This window comes from Chaetodon auriga, chromosome 8 (genome assembly GCF_051107435.1).
Source record: "Chaetodon auriga isolate fChaAug3 chromosome 8, fChaAug3.hap1, whole genome shotgun sequence".
Lineage (NCBI taxonomy): Eukaryota > Metazoa > Chordata > Actinopteri > Chaetodontiformes > Chaetodontidae > Chaetodon > Chaetodon auriga.
In genome coordinates this window covers 19,629,302-19,646,498 of record NC_135081.1, presented here as the reverse complement: position 1 = coordinate 19,646,498, position 17,197 = coordinate 19,629,302, and the positions used below count along the sequence as shown (strand labels likewise).

Genomic DNA, 17,197 nt, shown 5'->3' with positions numbered 1-17,197 from the left:
GCCAGAACCTACTTCAAGATTTATTCCTGCGGCTTGAGAAGATTTTCCTAGATTTTGGATGTACCCCCAAATAAATGAAGGATTTACCACAGTAAAATTGATTATTCGCAGCCACACACAAAAATGTTCACGATCACAACGGATCTCACCCCCCGTTTCTTCCACTGAAGTAATCAGATCCACGGAAGTCTAGAAAGTTCATGCTTCAAAGTGAAGCACGCGTTGTGGTGAAGTGTTGTCCTTAGAGACGGTCCTCATGAGTGCGTATGTCCAGAGGGAAAAACTGGTGATCTGCGTGGTACATTAAAGAAATGAAAGAGTCAGATTTCTTTCTACTTTAATAAACAATGAATGAGAAGGACACGTGGTGGAAAGTGAATTCGTATTTTTCCTGTGCATAAGTATAACTGTGAGGTACTTGTGTTTTGTTATCAGATGAGAAAGCTAAAGATTTTACCTCAAGGGGTTTTACAGTGTGTGCAGCACACAACACACTTCATTCAGATAAGGACAAACTCTCTAAAAAACAGTTTAATGTGGGGGAAAGAAATGAAGAAAATAGAATTAGATCGTATTAGACCGCCCCAGCAAATAAATGTAACATGCACTGTTGGGCTACACCTTGAGCCCCACTTTTAAGCCTATATATGTCTACATTTAGACAAATTAGCGCCTCTAAGTATGCCGAATTAATCATTAGCAGTTCTTGCTTGCAGTGTACTCATTACTTGATTCTCAGGCAAGCTCTGGATTTGTACAACAGCTAACATCCAGATGTCCCATTCACTTTAAAAGCCTGTTGATGCACCCCGGTCCAGCAGGTGGCAGTAGTGACCGTCTGACCTTCTTTAGTTCATGTCTGTAACTTTAAACACAACGCAGGATGCTGTCGGATACTTCCTCTCAGCTGGCTTTTGAGAGGCTTTTGACATGTAGCTGAAGACAAAGTAAAGCAAATAAATTCTGTTTAAAGTGTTTTAGCATATGTGAGACACTTACTGTTGCATACTCAGTGTGTGTATTAAATTTTACATGTCGCATCTTCTGAGTGTGAGAGAGAAATCCTGTTTTTGGTGTCTGGATTCACAAACTTGATCATTTGTGAGAGGTAGGTGACACATTTCAAAGCAGTGAGCAACAATAACAAGATGATCTTTATGCCAGAGATGTGAATTTCAAATCATTTACTTAAGTAAAAGCACTAATACCACACTGTGGAAATACTGCAAGTAAAAGTCCTGTCATATGAAATGCAACTAAAGACAAATGTAGTAGAGTAAGTAGTACAAATTTGCCTCTGAGATCTGGTAAAGTATGGAGTTGGACAAAATCAAAATACAAGTACTTTGAATTTGTACTCAATTATAATACTTGAGTAAATGTTTGATTGTTTAAAGATGCTATAACATTCAGTGTGCTTCCTCTATGGTCCAGCTCTGACCGGAGATGAAACAGGAGTACCAGGATCTTGTCCTGCAGGCATGTGGCGCTTCATCTCTGCGTGTTGGTGCAAAGATCCAGACTCTGTGGAGCGGCTATGGGGAGATTGTCAGGCTGCACCTGGAGGGCTGTGACCGGCCCTCTGTGGTCGTCAAACATGTCAAGTTTCCAGAGGAGGCCAAGCATCCCGGTGGCTGGAACACGGATCGCTCCCATAGACGCAAAGTGAGATCCTACCAGGTGGAGACGCACTGGTACCAGAACTATTCCACCAATCAGAGCTGTCAGATCCCTGCCTGCCTGGCTGCCTGTTCCCATGGAGAGGAGATGCTGATTGTGCTGGAGGATCTGGACGGGGTTGGTTATGATCAGAGAAGGTATGAAATGCTGGGTTGTCTGTAGCTCTGCAAAGTGGAGGCCATCCAATCAATGCTAATTAACATTTTGTTGGAGCTGAAAAAAGAAATGTGTCTGTAAAACATCCAGATTGGGTGAACAGCTGGGTTGCAGCAACAAGGTTAGAAATACCAAAGTCATAGGTCCAGATTCTCCATGTGCATACCCGACAGTTTTTTAAATAAGCTTGTTTTTATTGTAGGACCAGCGTGAAGGACAGAGAAATAAAGGCTTGCCTGAGCTGGCTTGCCCACTTCCATGGTCTCTTCCTGGGTGTGGCACCGGAGGGCCTGTGGCCTGTCGGCACCTACTGGCACCTTGAGACCCGGCCGGACGAGTTGGAGGCCATGGACGACGCTGCGGTCAAAGCAGCTGCAGGAGACATTGACAGGATACTCAACGAATGTCGCTTCAAGACCATCGTTCACGGAGATGCGAAGTTAGCCAATTTCTGCTTCTCCCAGAGTGGACAGGAAGTGGCAGCGGTGGACTTTCAGTATGTTGGTGGTGGCTGTGGGATGAAAGATGTTGTGTATTTTTTCGGCAGCTGTATGGAGGAGAGGGAGTGTGAAAAGAGGGTGCCAGGCCTGCTGGACTTCTATTTCACAGAGTTAAAGCTATCTGTGAAAAAAGAGGTGGACTTTGCTGCCCTGGAGGAAGAGTGGAGGGAGATGTTTGCCTTCGCCTGGACAGATTTTCATCGCTTTCTGCTGGGATGGATGCCTGGACACTGGAAGATCAACCGGTACAGTAAACAGTTGACCAAAGAGGTCCTGCACAAACTGAAACTGTAGCCAAAAACCTTTGACTTCAAACAACCAGAGAACTAAGCGTTTGGCTGGAAGGTGACCCAGTTAACCTGGAAAACACAGACTCAATTATCTTCTTCAGAGGTGCACAGTGAATTAATAAAAGTTTGTGAACAATACTCGGGCTTTTCTCTCCTTTACTGCAGCTGCTTAGACTTAGTAAACATTATAATGTTTTACGAACTTTATAGACTATTTGAATTTGCTTCTTGATGAATAGGACTGTCAGCTATAATTTATTACTGCACTCTTTATGTTTCCTCTTTTTAATCACATACTGGATTTTGCTATTCCAAAGAAAATGTTTCTCCCACCGGTCTTGGGTAGATATTCATGAATGTCAGGACAAATAATCGACCCTACTGTATCTATGAGAAATGTAAAGAACAAAAATGTCATAACTGTTTAATAATAATATTAGTAATAATGATGATGATAAGCTATTTGTACATTTCATACAAGAAATTCAGCTCAAAGTGCTTTAAAACAAAGGAACTCTCATGTCACAATAAAAAAGACAGAATGAACATAACAACAAGGACCAGCACCATTTTATCAAACAGTAAAAGAGTTTGTCAATAAATTGCAATATGTTGAAAATGCCTATCAAAAACGTTTGCAGTGAAACTCCTGGTCGGGTCTCTGAATCTGGTGCGCCACCTGTCCTCAGTTCCGGGAACTACAAAATGAATGCGCGCATTGTGACACTCAGCGGTGCTACGGTCCTTACGACCACGTCACCAAAGATCAGTTAGCCTTATAACTAGCTAAAGAGCTAGCTACGTTGTTATTTGTCATAGTAATTTTAGAGTTACTTTGGTAATTTGACGCCATTGTTTACAAATTAAAGCGCTGTCTCGTATCCATCTCTTTGGCTGCTTAGCGGCTTCTTTTCCTGATCAGCTGTTGCGGAGGGGACGATGACGTACTTCCGGTCTCACACCCGACATTACAACAACAAGGCAGGCGAGCCGAGCTGGGACGAAGAGACGACGGTAACACAGGAGCGAACAGGTACAAGAAGCAAACTCTCTGAAGCGTTAACCTGACTTCGGTTCGCACCGTTTGGCAGTGACGTGTGTTGTCACGGCGGGAACGGTTCGACAGGTCAACCGAATTCTTCTGAAGCAGCAGGGGAGCTAACGTTAGCCAGCAAGCTAACCCTGTTACCCTGGCGTCATGACCAGGGTCAAAACATGAGCAGAGCTGTTCGACGTGACTCGTCTTTTAAAGCGAGATTCGTCCGTGTGTTTGCTGGTTTGTAGAGGGTTAACGGCATGTTTAGCTAACTTAACCACGAATCCACTTAGCTTAGCTTGACCCGGGGGGGATTTACAGTTGTCGGTTGTTTAGACCGTTTTACTGGGAAGATGACGTAACACGGCAGTTGTGAGGAAGTGGGAGCTCGTGATCCACACCTGAGCAGCGGTTGGTTTCTGTTTGAGGCTGAATTCTTTTACCCCTATGACATACAGACGCGTATGACTGTTACCAGCAAGATAACTCAAATTCACAGTGTGCGCTCCTCTGGCCGGTGATTTTATTTTTTTTCCCCTTATAGTCAACAAATCCCATGTAAAGACTAAAACACTGAATTGATCTAACAACGGGTATTCTGCGTGAAGCCAGTCCCCAGATATCTGATTCCTCTGTGCCACAGAGCTTAACTGGGTGAAACTTTAGTTAGATAACCATATGCATGTCTTTAATAATAATAATAATAATAATAATCCCCATCAAATGCATTCTTTAGTCCTGTTTGAGTAACATTTGGGAAAATACATTTCGAGCTGTTGTCTTACCTTTTTGAAAATGAAAGCATTCATTTTCGCTTAATGGATTACTTGTTTGGTCAATAAAATGTCAGAAAATGGTGAAAAATGTGGACCAAAGATGATCAAGATGATGTCCTCAAACTGCAGAAATTGTCATTCAGAAACCTCCATCAGCTTTAAGAGGCAAACTCGTATATCTAGTTAATAATAAAGTTAATAATGGGAAATTTAGTTAACTGGCCATTCAGTGTCCAAGTTAACACTCAGTTTCCAGTTTAGTAGGTACATACATATCAGTAATACAGTCTGAAACAACAACGCTGCGATAAGTTCTTCCTCCATGAAGGTTATGATCAGTTTTAGAGAGGTCGTCATGGTTTATGGGAACTATAGTTTGTGGTGCTGTTGAAATAGCTACAAAGACATGTATAATGTGATTTAATCTGATGGTTTTATTCCATGATGATAATCCACCAGCCTGTACAGTGTATGAAACACTTCCTTTGCAGTGAAGAGACTCTTCCTTTTTCTCACCAGAAATCCCCAAACTGTCACCACAGAAGGATCCATATAGTTGGAATCCACCAACTTCTCCCACAGATGAAGCAGATGTTGTAGAGGGGGACCCACACCCCCCACCCACAGCAGGGACTGTTTTAGGTGTGTTGCTGAGCCCAGAATGGGGAGGATTTGAGGGAACTTTCTCCTCAGGTGAGTCCTGAGTTGTGACACTAAATCCTCCTGAGCTCAGATTCTTGAGAGCCCACCCTGCCAGTAATATGAGCCATGGACTCTGCAGCACTTGATAGTCCTGTAACCCTGGTCATTAAGGCCCCCAACCAGAAGTATGAAGACCAGACCATTAACTGCTTCCTCAACTGGACCGTGGAAAGGCTGAAGAGTCACATCTCCAACGTGTACCCCAGCAAACCCGTAAGCAGCTCTCACAGTCGATGGTTGTGTGTTGTGTTGAATGCTGATGCTGCTTTGTGTCTGAGTGGATTTAAATACATTTGAAAAAGAGTTTAAACTGGCTCATGGACCAGGAGGGGTTCCTCAAAGCTTATGAGGATGTTTAGGTGGACACAGAACTACATGCCTTTTCACCTTTGACTCAAGTGTAAGAGTTAAGTGTAAGTATTGGGCTGCAACTGACAATTAACAGTTGAGCTGATGTCTTCAAATAGCTTTTCTTGTGTGTGTTTAGCCATTGAAGCCAAAGATATTCAGTTTAATATAATGTAGGACAAGGGGAAGAATCAGATTCTTCTCAAATTCTCTAAACATCTGTATGTTTCAAACAGTCATATGGATAAATACAACGTTTTGTCTTAATACCGTGTACTGGCTGTGTGCAGATTGTTAATTGGCGCATTGTGTTGGTTTGTGCACAGCAGAGCACCTGCCCTCTGCTCACACATGTCGTGAGAAATAATCTCCTCTTAATGTTAGCATTTAACAAAGGGGCTGCTGGGTATTCATGGATGAGTTTATCAGTTACTCAGGGAACTCGTTTCTATGTTTTCTTTTACTCCTCAGACTTCGATCTTTTAGACCACTTTGCACTGCAGAATCTTTGAAGAGCAAATGGATCCACTAGTCAGTGATATAAAGAGCAGAGCAAAGCTGTGTAATCACAGCAGCAAGTTACATGTGCTGAAAGGGGGGTTGTCTCTGGCTTTTGAGAGGAAACTTCAAATAATAGTCTCCTGCTCAATTCTGTGCCAGTACTCAGCAGAGAGGTGCTCATTTGGCTGCTTTGCAACATCAGAGGCGTCAATTAAAGTTTGGCTTTCCCTTCCTCTGTAAAAGCACAAAGAAAATGCTTCATGTCTGTGTGTTGAATGATCAGATCAGGCTGCAAGAGGAGAAAAACAGTTTTAGAGAAGACAAAACAAAGCTCACGTTCATTCAGTTTATCTGTCAGTGAGAACAAGGTGAGCTTCTGTTGTCCTTATTCCCCAGCTGTCATAAAAGGACATGACGGTGAGTAGCTTTGGGATCTAGTCCAGCCCAGCAATTAATCCAAAGGTGCCGAATCACTTTGCACACATTAAGGATTTGACATCTCATGTTATAACACTCAAAGTCTTCACCCTCGTCCAGCTGGGATCATTAGAGCCTGCAAGAAAGTGTTTGTCCTGGATTACAGTGGGCCGGTCATGACAGAGGCAGCTGAGAGTGAATCCTAAGAGTGGATTGTTAAGGAGGTTCAGCATTCATGTTTGACCTTTGAAGAAAACTGTCTTGCCTGTCTTTTCCCAGGTGTTTGGATTGTAGTTGTTCAGATTCTAGCTTTTCCTCAGTGCTTCTCTCACAGGTTGGCTTCAAAGCCGAGGCTAAAAGTTTATTTTAGACTGTGGAAGCGCTTGAAACGTTTGTTGATGTTGAGGTTAATTTTAGCTGCAAGACCCAGATTTGCTCTCGGGCCCTTTGCAGTATCAGTTTCACCCAATGTTGCAGTTTACGTCTGAGGAAGAGCCACAAGATCTCAAAGCAAATTTGAAATGTTAAATGAAGAGACAGTATTTTTATCACGTATGTTTGTGTCGTAGTTGTCCAAAGACCAGCGCCTGGTGTACTCAGGAAGGCTCCTTCAAGACCACCTACAGCTCAGAGATGTGCTTAGGAAGGTAAGAGCTGCTGCGTTTTGTGTTTGTGCATGCAGGTGAATGCATGAGCAGTGCTTTGCATTGATGCAATTTTGTTTGGCAACACAATCAGATTTTTCCCGATCCTAAACACGCTTTTTAAATGTACTGTACACTTCTTCATTTTGTGGCACATTTATGAAAGTACAGTTATTGGGTATCTTGTGAAGTCACTGTTGTTTTGTAGTCAGTTTTTGGTGCTTAGTGCTGTGTCAGAAAGATACAGAAAATACTGAAAAAAGATCTGTTATTATTCCCCACAGTCCAAATTCAATCTGCCATTTTTTTGCTTAAAAATGACTAAAATGATTATTCAGTTATTAAAGTAACCAGTCTGCGGCTGTATATACACTGTGTGTGTGTGTGTGTGTGTGTGTGTGTGTGTGTGTATGAGAGAGTGTGTGAGGGAAGTGAAACAGGCTGTGTGGGAAACAAAAGCTGATCTGATGTGATTTCAGAACAAAGGCTGAGCTTTGTGTCGTGTCTGAGTTCTGGCTGCTTCCACTCTAATCCTCTGTGTGTCTCTCTGTTTCTTGTTTTGTCTCTACTCTGTCACTGTCTTCACCTCCTCCTCCTCCTCCTCCCCTTCTTGGACCTGTCGACCTGCAGCAGGATGAATACCACATGATGCATCTGGTGTGCACCTCTCATAGCCCCCCAGCCTCGCCCATGCCTCGGAGCTCGTCCACACCCAACTCTTCTGCTTCTGACTCAAGCGTAAGTACACCGATCCACCCACACATTTCTACTGCTGCACGATATACACCTTCGTACCGGGCAACCCTACCACTGATAGTGAAAGTAAAACAGAATAAGGATGAAAATAAAATCTGTGTGCGTGTGACCGCCCACATTCATCACAGATCGTATGAATCTGAGCAGTATGTCTTCCATCGCCTTTGTTTGCGGTCACACTGCCTCTGAAACAGTACAAACACACCTTTCTTTGTGTTGATCATTTAAAATGCTTATCTTATGATCCGCGTTCTCATCTCGTCTCTCAGAGTTCCGACGGCACCGGCTCCACCTCACCTGCCAGCACACCAAATCAGGACAGTCAGCCGCCCTCTTCCTCCTCTTCTGTCCCAGGAAGTTACGATGGCCTGAGGTACCGCGGCGGCTTCCCCCAGTATGACCCTCAGAGCGCCTCTGGCGTCCCTCAGTGGTAAGCTAGTCTCTGACACCAAATGTATCTCAGATAAACTCATGTTCATCAACCTTTTGGCCTTAAGGGGCATCTGTTTGCAGAAATGGAATAGAATATTCACATCATGTCTTTAGCAGCTACCGTAGAGGAGGGTGAGGGGAGGGGTATTCAGCACTAGATGCCACCAAATCCTAAACACTGGTCCTTTAAGCAGCTCTGTTCACTCTGTGCTGTCAAACAGTATGCTTTCTTTCATAGAGATATCTTGTTTGTTATGCACACAGACTCCAGAGCAAATCTGATTCCCAGCCAATTCTTTCAGATGTACATTAAAGTACCATATCTACAGGAAGTGTACAGGCTAATGTAAATCCAATACAACACAGTCAGAGCTTTAAGAAGCTTCTCATAATCAGTTTTTGTTGATCCTCTGAGAGTTTCTGATTCAGCACATTGTCTGTCAGTTGTGGTGTTGTGTTGGACTGACTTACACTGAAAGCAGAACTGAAGAATAAGACTGCGGTCTGTGATTGTGACTGTACAGGCAATCAGTTTAAGCAGCTAGAAGGTTAAAAAAAGCCTTTAAAACTCTTGAAGAACCTTTCCAATGTGGAAAACTAAGAGTGAAAACTACGAGAGGCAGACAGAAGCTGGTGTTTTCATGAGGTTGTTTGTGCACAGTGTTAACGTATTTAATGATAAACATGACTTTCCTTCACAGGCCAGACGGAGCCCAGGTCCCTTTACAAGGCGGCCTCCCGGCCAACATGCCCCCCCATCCCATGTACATGCCCATGCAGATGCTGTGGTGGCAGCAGATGTATGCACGTCACTACTACATGCAATAGTAAGTCAAAGTAATGTGTCTGTAAAGTGTGTTGGACAGTGATTTGGTGGATTTACTCACCGTGTAATTTCTGTAAATTAGAGAGAAAAAGCTCATATCGGTGTAATAGTTGGGTGTCCACATCATGTATATGACTCCTCCTTTCTGTCTCTTTTTCCTCTCTCTTTTCACCTCCTCTTATCAGTCAAGCGGCAGTAGCTGCCTCTCAGCCTCCCAGCACCTCCCCTCCCTCCTCTCCCTCCTCCTCACCCCATCAACCCGTCCAGCCCAATGAAGCTGTGCAGCCCCCACTGGGGCCCAACCCGGACCCCAACCCTTTACCCGAGAACCAGCCGGCCAACCCCAACATCCAGATGAACGCGCAGGGTGGGGCGGTGTTAAATGATGATGAGCTGAACCGCGATTGGCTGGACTGGTTGTACACGGTGTCTCGCGCCGGTGTCCTGCTCAGCATCGTTTATTTCTATTCCTCCTTCAGCCGCTTCGTCATGGTGGTCGGCGCCATGCTGCTTGTCTACCTGTGAGCGAAAAACTCTATTTCTCAGACTCACACTTCATATTTCTCACACCTTCATTTTGGTCTCTGTAAAGATAAACGCTTTAAAGCCAAGTCTTAGAGTGCGCTTATGTTTGTATTTGTGTTTGTTCCAGGCATCAGGCCGGTTGGTTTCCATTCAGGCCAGATCAGCAGAACCTCCGAGGAGGAGAAAGAGCCAGGGCTCCTCAGGAGGAGGCGGAGAGACACCAGGACATACAGGAAATGGTTAGCGGGAGAATGTTTCTCAGCCTTCTTGCTCTTCTGTCTTTAGCTCTCAGTCCACCGACTTCTTCTGTGATTCTGCCATCTGATTTTGCAGCTGAGCTACGACACTCAGACAAGAGAGGTTATGCAGAACCCTAAAATACTCGAAGAATCAATTTTAGCTCTCAGTCTGAGCTGTGTTTTAATGGTTCAGGCATGCTTTTCTCAGATTCTATAAAAATACTAGAAAAACTTGAACCCAGATAAAAGCTTTTGAATTTGTTTGTGAATATTAGAATGTTCTGAAAAGTCCAATCAAGCAGTGTTAAGAAGTGGCGAAAGAATAATTGGATCCATAACGAGATGCAGATCTGCACCAAAAATGATTCACTTATTCTTTGAGTCACGGCCCAAGTTTCCATCAAATTTGATTCAAATCAGATTTTGGAGATTTGCTGCTGAGAAACAGACCACACAATCATTAACAGCAGTGATGATCGAATTATTGTCTGAATACAGGTGACGTCTTCACTGTTTTTAGTCTGACATTGCTGTCTCCTCACAGGAACGTCTGATGGATGAAGGGATGGAGGACGACGACAGCGGAGAGGAAGGAGGTGGAGGCCCTGATGACCAGGACCCGGACCAGGCTGCTGCTGCCGCCATACCTGAGCCAAGCTTCCTTACCACCGCGTGGTCCTTCATCAGCACCTTCTTCACCTCGCTCATCCCAGAGGGACGGCCCCACCCGGCCAACTAGGCAGCCCACACCCCTCTGCCCTACCTCTGTTCCTCCTGCCAGCAGGTACCGCTCTACAGAAGTATCACCATTCCCACCTCCATCGTTACTGTCCGAAATACCCCAGTTCGCCCCTTTTACCCTAAAGCGCCTGGTACGACCTCAGCCAGTCGACTGTAAACCTGCTGCCAGCGAGCGGGCCGGCACTTAAAACAGGCCATCTGAAGTTAAAGAGCAGAGTGTGAGTTCTGCAGGCGGAGAGAAAATAAATGGACATTTAGAAAGTAAATATGACGCTGTGTTGACAGAGCAAATGCTTCAGCAGTGAAAGTTTTTTTTCTTTTCTTTCATTGACCGTGAATTCACTGAGATGGCGGGAGACTGCGGAGCGAGCTGTCTTCCATTTTAAACAGTGAGAAGGTCATGCCTTTGAAACCTTCAGTAACGGATGTGACCCGGACTACAAAAAAAAAAAAAGAAAGAAAATCAGGAATCTCCCTAAAATGACGGGAGATGTGTGTTCTCGACTAACAATGGAAAAACCATAACCCCAAAGACATTTTCATGTATGCACACGGCGTGCATAACGACATCGCAGCTACTGAAGCACATTGTTTTCCCACTTTGTGTATTTGAACATTATTTACACATGTAAGTATATATGCATCTTTAATTCCTGAATATATGCTTTTTTTGAATAAAAATCTTGCTTCGGTTCGACTCGTTGGCTGTTATTTTTCTGCAGTTTCCTCAGATGTCCAGCAGGTGGCGGTATTCACACATTAAAGTGGTTTGAGTTTGGGCTCAGTGTGTTGACCCTGTATGTAAAGTTTTTATTCAGCATTTGTTTGCACATTTTGATGATCCAAAGTTTATGAAGTTGACAGTTTATTTCGGCTTGTACATAAAGACCAAGTTATTTGCAACATTTCCTTATTTTCCTATTTTTTTTATGTCCTATTCTGTCATTTTCATATAATTTCCTTCACTCAGACAGCGACATTGTGACTTTGTGGCAACTTAAAATGGTTCATGACGTAATTATATTAATAAGAAAGATCCTTATTTATAGAATAATTTTCATAAAGCAAGCCATAAGCCAACAAAGTAGCAATAATAAGAGCAAATGGTAAAACGAAAATTGTAAGAAAAGGCAAACTGGACCAGATAAAAATACATTAAGATAAAAGAAATACAAGTAAAATCAAATAAATATAATATAACATGGTGATACACTCATAAAGATATGCTTCCATAAGAGATATAAAAGATGATACTGACTTGTTCTAACTTCTGTCATGCATAATTATACATGAAACTTTGTTCAAACCCCTAAAACACTGTGTAATGCTTGGAGAGTTTCCAGAGATAACGAACATGTCTGCCTCTCACGAACGTGTCTGAATCTACGCAGTCCTAAAACAAGGAGACCCTCAGGTTTCAAAGAGAGCATGTGTGAGGTTGCAGCATCAGTCAGTCCACTGCTTTGAATATCTCAACGATTATTGGATAGATTGCCGTGAAATTTGCTCCAAACATTCATTGTCCCCACAGGATGAATCCTTGCTCAAATGTTGAACTTGTCCAATACTTCAGCATGCTAGCGTCTCGTTGCGATCATATTAGCATGCTAGTGTTAGCATGTAGCTCGAAGCACCTCTGAGTGTGAGCCTCAAACCGCTGCTAGCATGGCTGCAGACTGTTAGGTTTGGATCCATTGGAGAAAATCAGACTTCCTCGTTGCTCAAGGGCAGCTGGGTAGCCGGGAGGGAGGGAGTTTGACTGACTTCACCTGCTGAGATGTCTGAATGTATAGATTGTTGTGACCTTCAGCAAAACCATAGGCTGCACACACTTTAGGATGAAGTTATTAAACCAGATTGTCCTTGAGTTCGAGACGCTTCATGAAAGTCTGAATTTGCTCTCGGCTGGATGCTAAACGTGCAGGCTAACGCCGCTCTGCTGACACTTTCCTCACAGACAGAGAAAGGTGAGCAGGGAAGCAGCTCAGACAGCGATGCACTTCAGAGAGTCCTCCAAAACCCCCTAATCAAATGACCATGGATTTTTGTGTAGCTGGTCGTAGAAGGCCCAATTAATTATGCATGACAGCGGCTTGACGGCCATTTGATTTGGTTACGCGCCCCCTCCGAGCCGCCGATTCAATCAGGTTAGGATCCCCCCCTCTCTGCCCGCAGCTCTGGGGTTTGACTCCCCTTATCAGAGGCAGAGATTTCTTTAAGAGGGTGTTTGGGGTCTTGTAGGACATTTCATCATCATAATAAGTCCTTGTTATGCAGCCGGCTCGCTCCTGTTTCCCTGCTATCAGGCCTCGTTGTCTTTGGAGAGGCAGCAGTTGGGCTGGACACATGCCACAGAGACAGACTGAGTTTATTAGGTAAACAGAGAAAAGATGGGGGCGGGAGATAGAGCGTGTGACACCTGTAAGGACGGGATGGTGATGCGCTGCAGCACCTGCTTTCAGTAAAAGTGCCCTGACTTAAAACCAGAACCGGCCGATATCATTGGCTGATTTATGCTCATCACAGATTACGAGTATTGAAATCTGCTGTTATGTGAATATTAGCTGCTGCATCAAGATAAACAGAGTTCATTCTCCAGTCAGGTGTCATCACACCACAGAAGAAGAGGGTGTAACAAGGTGGCATAATTAAATGAGCTCAAGTCAAAACATGATGGGAAACTTAATCTTATCAGCTTATCAATATATCATTTCAAGCAAAAACACCTTCTGCTTCCTAAATGTGAGGATTTCATGTTCTTCTTTATATGATAATAAATGAAACAGATCAAAACATTCAGATTTGGACTGTTAAAAACAGATCATACATGCAGTTTTAATGCATCACTTTATTTAATAAAGAACCTACAGAAATCATACAGATGTGTGTCTCAGCCTCAGTGTGGGCCACTGTGGCTCTGGTATGGACTCCGGCACGTGTCAGAGGCAATACTCCATCACATGTTGTTCTTTCCTTGGCTGTGTCTGACACTGAAAGGAAAAGTGCTGCTGGCATCTTTTGGCCGGCGTAATCCTCCGACTCACTGCTGTCAAAAACACATCTGGAATCTGCTGTGATTAACACGATTATCTCGTGATTCAATTGATTCCCAAACTGCATCCATGCCCAAACAACCCAGTAATGCTAATGCGGAACATTAGCTCAGAGCTGAAGTGCACAGACTTGAACAGTTTTACCTTCTGAGTAAAACTCTGCTTCCAAAAAGGTTTGACACTGAGTAAAATGTGTATATGTGTTTGTGCGGCTGCAGAGATGAACTGTGTCCACAGGCGATGGTTTTTGAAGTGTTTCTGAGCTCATGCAGTGATGCAAACGACAGAATCGAGTCTGTTTTCAGTGCAGAGCCGTCTGAGGCCCGAAGATCACGACCAGCCAATACTGGTTTCCATGCTTTCCCCTTGTGTCCAAGTTTTAATGACATTATTTTGTGTAGAAAAAGAAATCCCCAAATTCTTCACAGTTTCACTTTGAGAAACATTCTTATTCTTCTTAAATTGTTGCTTTATTTGCCAGCACAGTCTGTCACAGAGTGGTGAAGCCCTCACCATCTTCACTTCAGACTGACTCAGCCTCTCTGATCCTCTTTTTATACCGTCCTGTGACTCACCTGTTGCCAGTTAACCTGATTACCTGTGAGATGTTCCACCAGCTGTTGTCTTTCCGTATTTCACAACTTTTCCAGCCTTTTGTTGCCACTGAAGCTGACTGACCTTCACCTGCATCAGTCATCCGCCTGATGGTTGGAGGTGAAGACAGGAATAATATGCCTCTCAGACAGGTGAGCATCAAATCACCTGATCCAATGCTTTGTATGTCAAAGGTGGATTGAGTCATTCTGGAGAAATGACACGTTAGCACGACAGATTTACCGTCCCTCTCACACCCCCATCTCCCCTTCCCCTCGTCCTTTGTGTTGTGTTTCCTGTTCACAGAGCCGCCTTTACGATCATATCTGCAAAGAAATCAAGTATAAAGTAGCAGAAAACACAAATACTCAAGTAAAGTCCTTCAAAATTGCGCACAACAGTACTTTACTGTTATAGTTTCACTGCTGATTTTGGGTTATCTCATAACGCCATTAACTAAAAACCACTTCAGGATCCTGTATATCAGAAGTAATTGAGAAAGCGCTGCAGCAGCTTAATGCCAGACTGCATTAGAAAGCCTCACTCCCGCCGTTTGTGCCCAGGAAGAGAAATTAGCTTGAGCTCTGACAGGAAGTCCTGTCGTCTCTGTTTGTCCTCAGGCAACTTTGCTTTCAAGGTGTATTTCCTCTAAAACGATTTCCATTGTTTGGCAACAGGTTTCACATTTCACCACAAACTCTTGCGTGTGTTTGTGTCCTTTGTCCTCCCTGAAGCACTTTGTGGCCTGTTTGTTAAAAGCACTTTATCGCTAATTTGACTTGGCACGTCTTGTCAGGGCAGATTGCAGCTGATGAGACTCTTGACCTGCAGATAAAACATCCATTAAGTGGTTTGTCTGGGCCGATTCTGTGCTCTTACCCTATTAGCATATTGTTAGCCATTTGCAAGATGGTGCAGCAATGGATACACGCCGCCGTTCTGCAGCCAGTCACCACGCCATAAAGAACCACCTCTCACTCTGCTGCCGTGCTAAATGTCGTCTCCGACATTGTAATGCTCGCCGGCTGTCCTCTGCCAGACGATTCAAATGACCGCTAAAAGCCAGAGGGAAGGAAAAAAGGGCCAAAATGCACAATTGATGGAAATGACATTAGATTCAGCTCATGCTCCTCACTGTGTAAATTATGCCCCAAAATGGACTCTCTGGCCCGACTGTTAGCTCCAATTTGTTAGGCCATACCTCATGATGACTCGTCTTGCCCTTCCCCTCTTCCTTTAATCCAATCAGAGCCACACTGGATGTTATTTATTTGTTTATTTATTTATTTTCGAAGGATGTAACCGATTCTTATCAGGGTAGAAGTGAGGCCTTCTTCCTGGTGAAACGGTGACTAACGTCCAGCCATCGATCCGTCAGTTCGTCTGCGGTGGTGGGGGATGCTTCTGGTGATAGACTCTGCGTGTGCGTGTGTGTGTGTGTGTGTGTGTGTGTGTGTGTGTGTGTGTGTGTGTGTGTACTGGAGTTAATATTGCAGATTTGGGTGGATGAACATATGGACACTGACCAGACTTCAACAAACATTATTTTTAGCTGATTTCATTTCTGATCTTTTATTTTTTCAGTAATGAATGAACATTTTTTGACTCATTCAAACATCAAGTGCTGCAGCTTGTCGTAATGTTTACACTCATATTCTTTTGTTATGCTCATAAAAGCTTCGGCAAAATGCCTAAAATGTAAATCTACAACATTTGCGTGCTCCATTTGAAGATACTTTAAATGCGTTTCAGTCCCAGCTCTATTAGTGTTACAGAACATTATGATAAATGACCAGATTGAATAATTTAACAGCTGCTCGGCCTCTCTGAGTGCATGCTTTTGGTGTCATTTAGTCCATCATTCATTTTTTGAAAAGATCACAGACTCTTTCATTTCACCTTCTTGTACTTTTTTACTGCAGCTAAACTAGAATAAGGTGTTTTTTCTTTATTTTTATCATTATGTAATTATCTCGTCTTCCCTCTCATGTCTCTGGTTTTCAATGACAAACTCATCAACAGGAGGAATTCATGCGTTTGTGGGGGACTATTTTCCGGGGCGGATGAATACATTTGTAAACTGTAATTAGCATTAAGTCCGACACTGTTAAACTTGACCGCACCTTTGTTAAAATATTTTTTGTCTATATAAACGTATAAAACATTATCTTTATTAATGACCTCAATGAGTGAACAGCCAGAGGGATTCTTCACAACCTGGCAACCCAAAGGTGGTTCTTATTCACCATTTATATCTGATCTGTATCTGAAAAAACACTCAGCGAGCTGCTTCCCTGACATCTACAGGTAGTTGCATCGCCGGTTTTCTTTTGACTGTTTGTGGAAACCTCCAGCAGACCAGCAGCAGATGATCGCAGTGTTGAAGGCAAACAGTGAACAAGAGAGTGTGCGCTGAAGCTTGGTCCTCATCCATGAAGGATTTTGTGTCAACCCTCAGATTTAATCCAGGGAGTTAATTTCCCAGTTTACTGAGCAGCATTTCTCTTTTTGTTTTAGAGCTGACGAGTAGGATTTCAGTTTTGTCCTTAATAAACTTCGAGAAATTATTGCTCATCCATTTATTTATTGCAGCAGACGGTCAGTAACAGAGTCTACAGCTGCAGCATCATTTGGCTCGGCACAGATGTACGTTTGTGTATCATCTGCGAAACTATGGACACATACATTGTGCACTCGAATGATGTCACTAAGTGGCAGCATGTATAGTGACAACAGTAATGGACCAATCAGCTCACTGCAACCCAAGAACAGACAAATGATGTCATGTTTCTCAGACACATGATGTTAAACTTCCTCCCTTTGATGTTTGAAACCAGTTTAACACACAGTGAGAAAGACCAACTAACCGGTCAGGCCCATTAATGAAGAGCTCATGGTCAATCGTATCAAAGGCTGCACTGAACTGAGGCCTTATTCTCATCAGAATTTAGTCTGAGCCGTTGTTATTTTCTTAAAGAAAG

General features: G+C 43.4%; 2 protein-coding genes across 3 annotated transcripts; both read left to right on the top strand.

Annotated features, from left to right (window-relative positions):
* The first annotated feature begins 891 nt into the window (after positions 1 to 891).
* Positions 892 to 3,269, top strand: pkdc (protein kinase-like domain containing). Its single transcript, XM_076737409.1, has 3 exons — positions 892 to 1,108; positions 1,435 to 1,817; positions 2,039 to 3,269. The coding sequence occupies exons 2-3, from the start codon at positions 1,447 to 1,449 to the stop codon at positions 2,628 to 2,630; spliced, it is 963 nt and encodes a 320-aa protein (XP_076593524.1). The 5' UTR covers positions 892 to 1,108; positions 1,435 to 1,446; the 3' UTR covers positions 2,631 to 3,269.
* Positions 3,270 to 3,525: 256 nt separating this feature from the next.
* herpud2 (HERPUD family member 2) lies at positions 3,526 to 11,261 on the top strand. Of its 2 annotated transcripts, none has more exons than XM_076737886.1 (9): positions 3,526 to 3,659; positions 4,958 to 5,353; positions 6,976 to 7,053; positions 7,684 to 7,788; positions 8,076 to 8,236; positions 8,940 to 9,065; positions 9,250 to 9,585; positions 9,717 to 9,828; positions 10,373 to 11,261. In XM_076737886.1, exons 2-9 carry the CDS (start codon positions 5,207 to 5,209, stop codon positions 10,565 to 10,567), a joined length of 1,260 nt encoding a protein of 419 aa, XP_076594001.1. In that variant the 5' UTR covers positions 3,526 to 3,659; positions 4,958 to 5,206; the 3' UTR covers positions 10,568 to 11,261. The 2 variants fall into 2 exon arrangements, with proteins under 2 accessions (XP_076594001.1, XP_076594000.1); XM_076737885.1 differs by having other exon boundaries at positions 7,681 to 7,788.
* Positions 11,262 to 17,197: the final 5,936 nt, after the last annotated feature.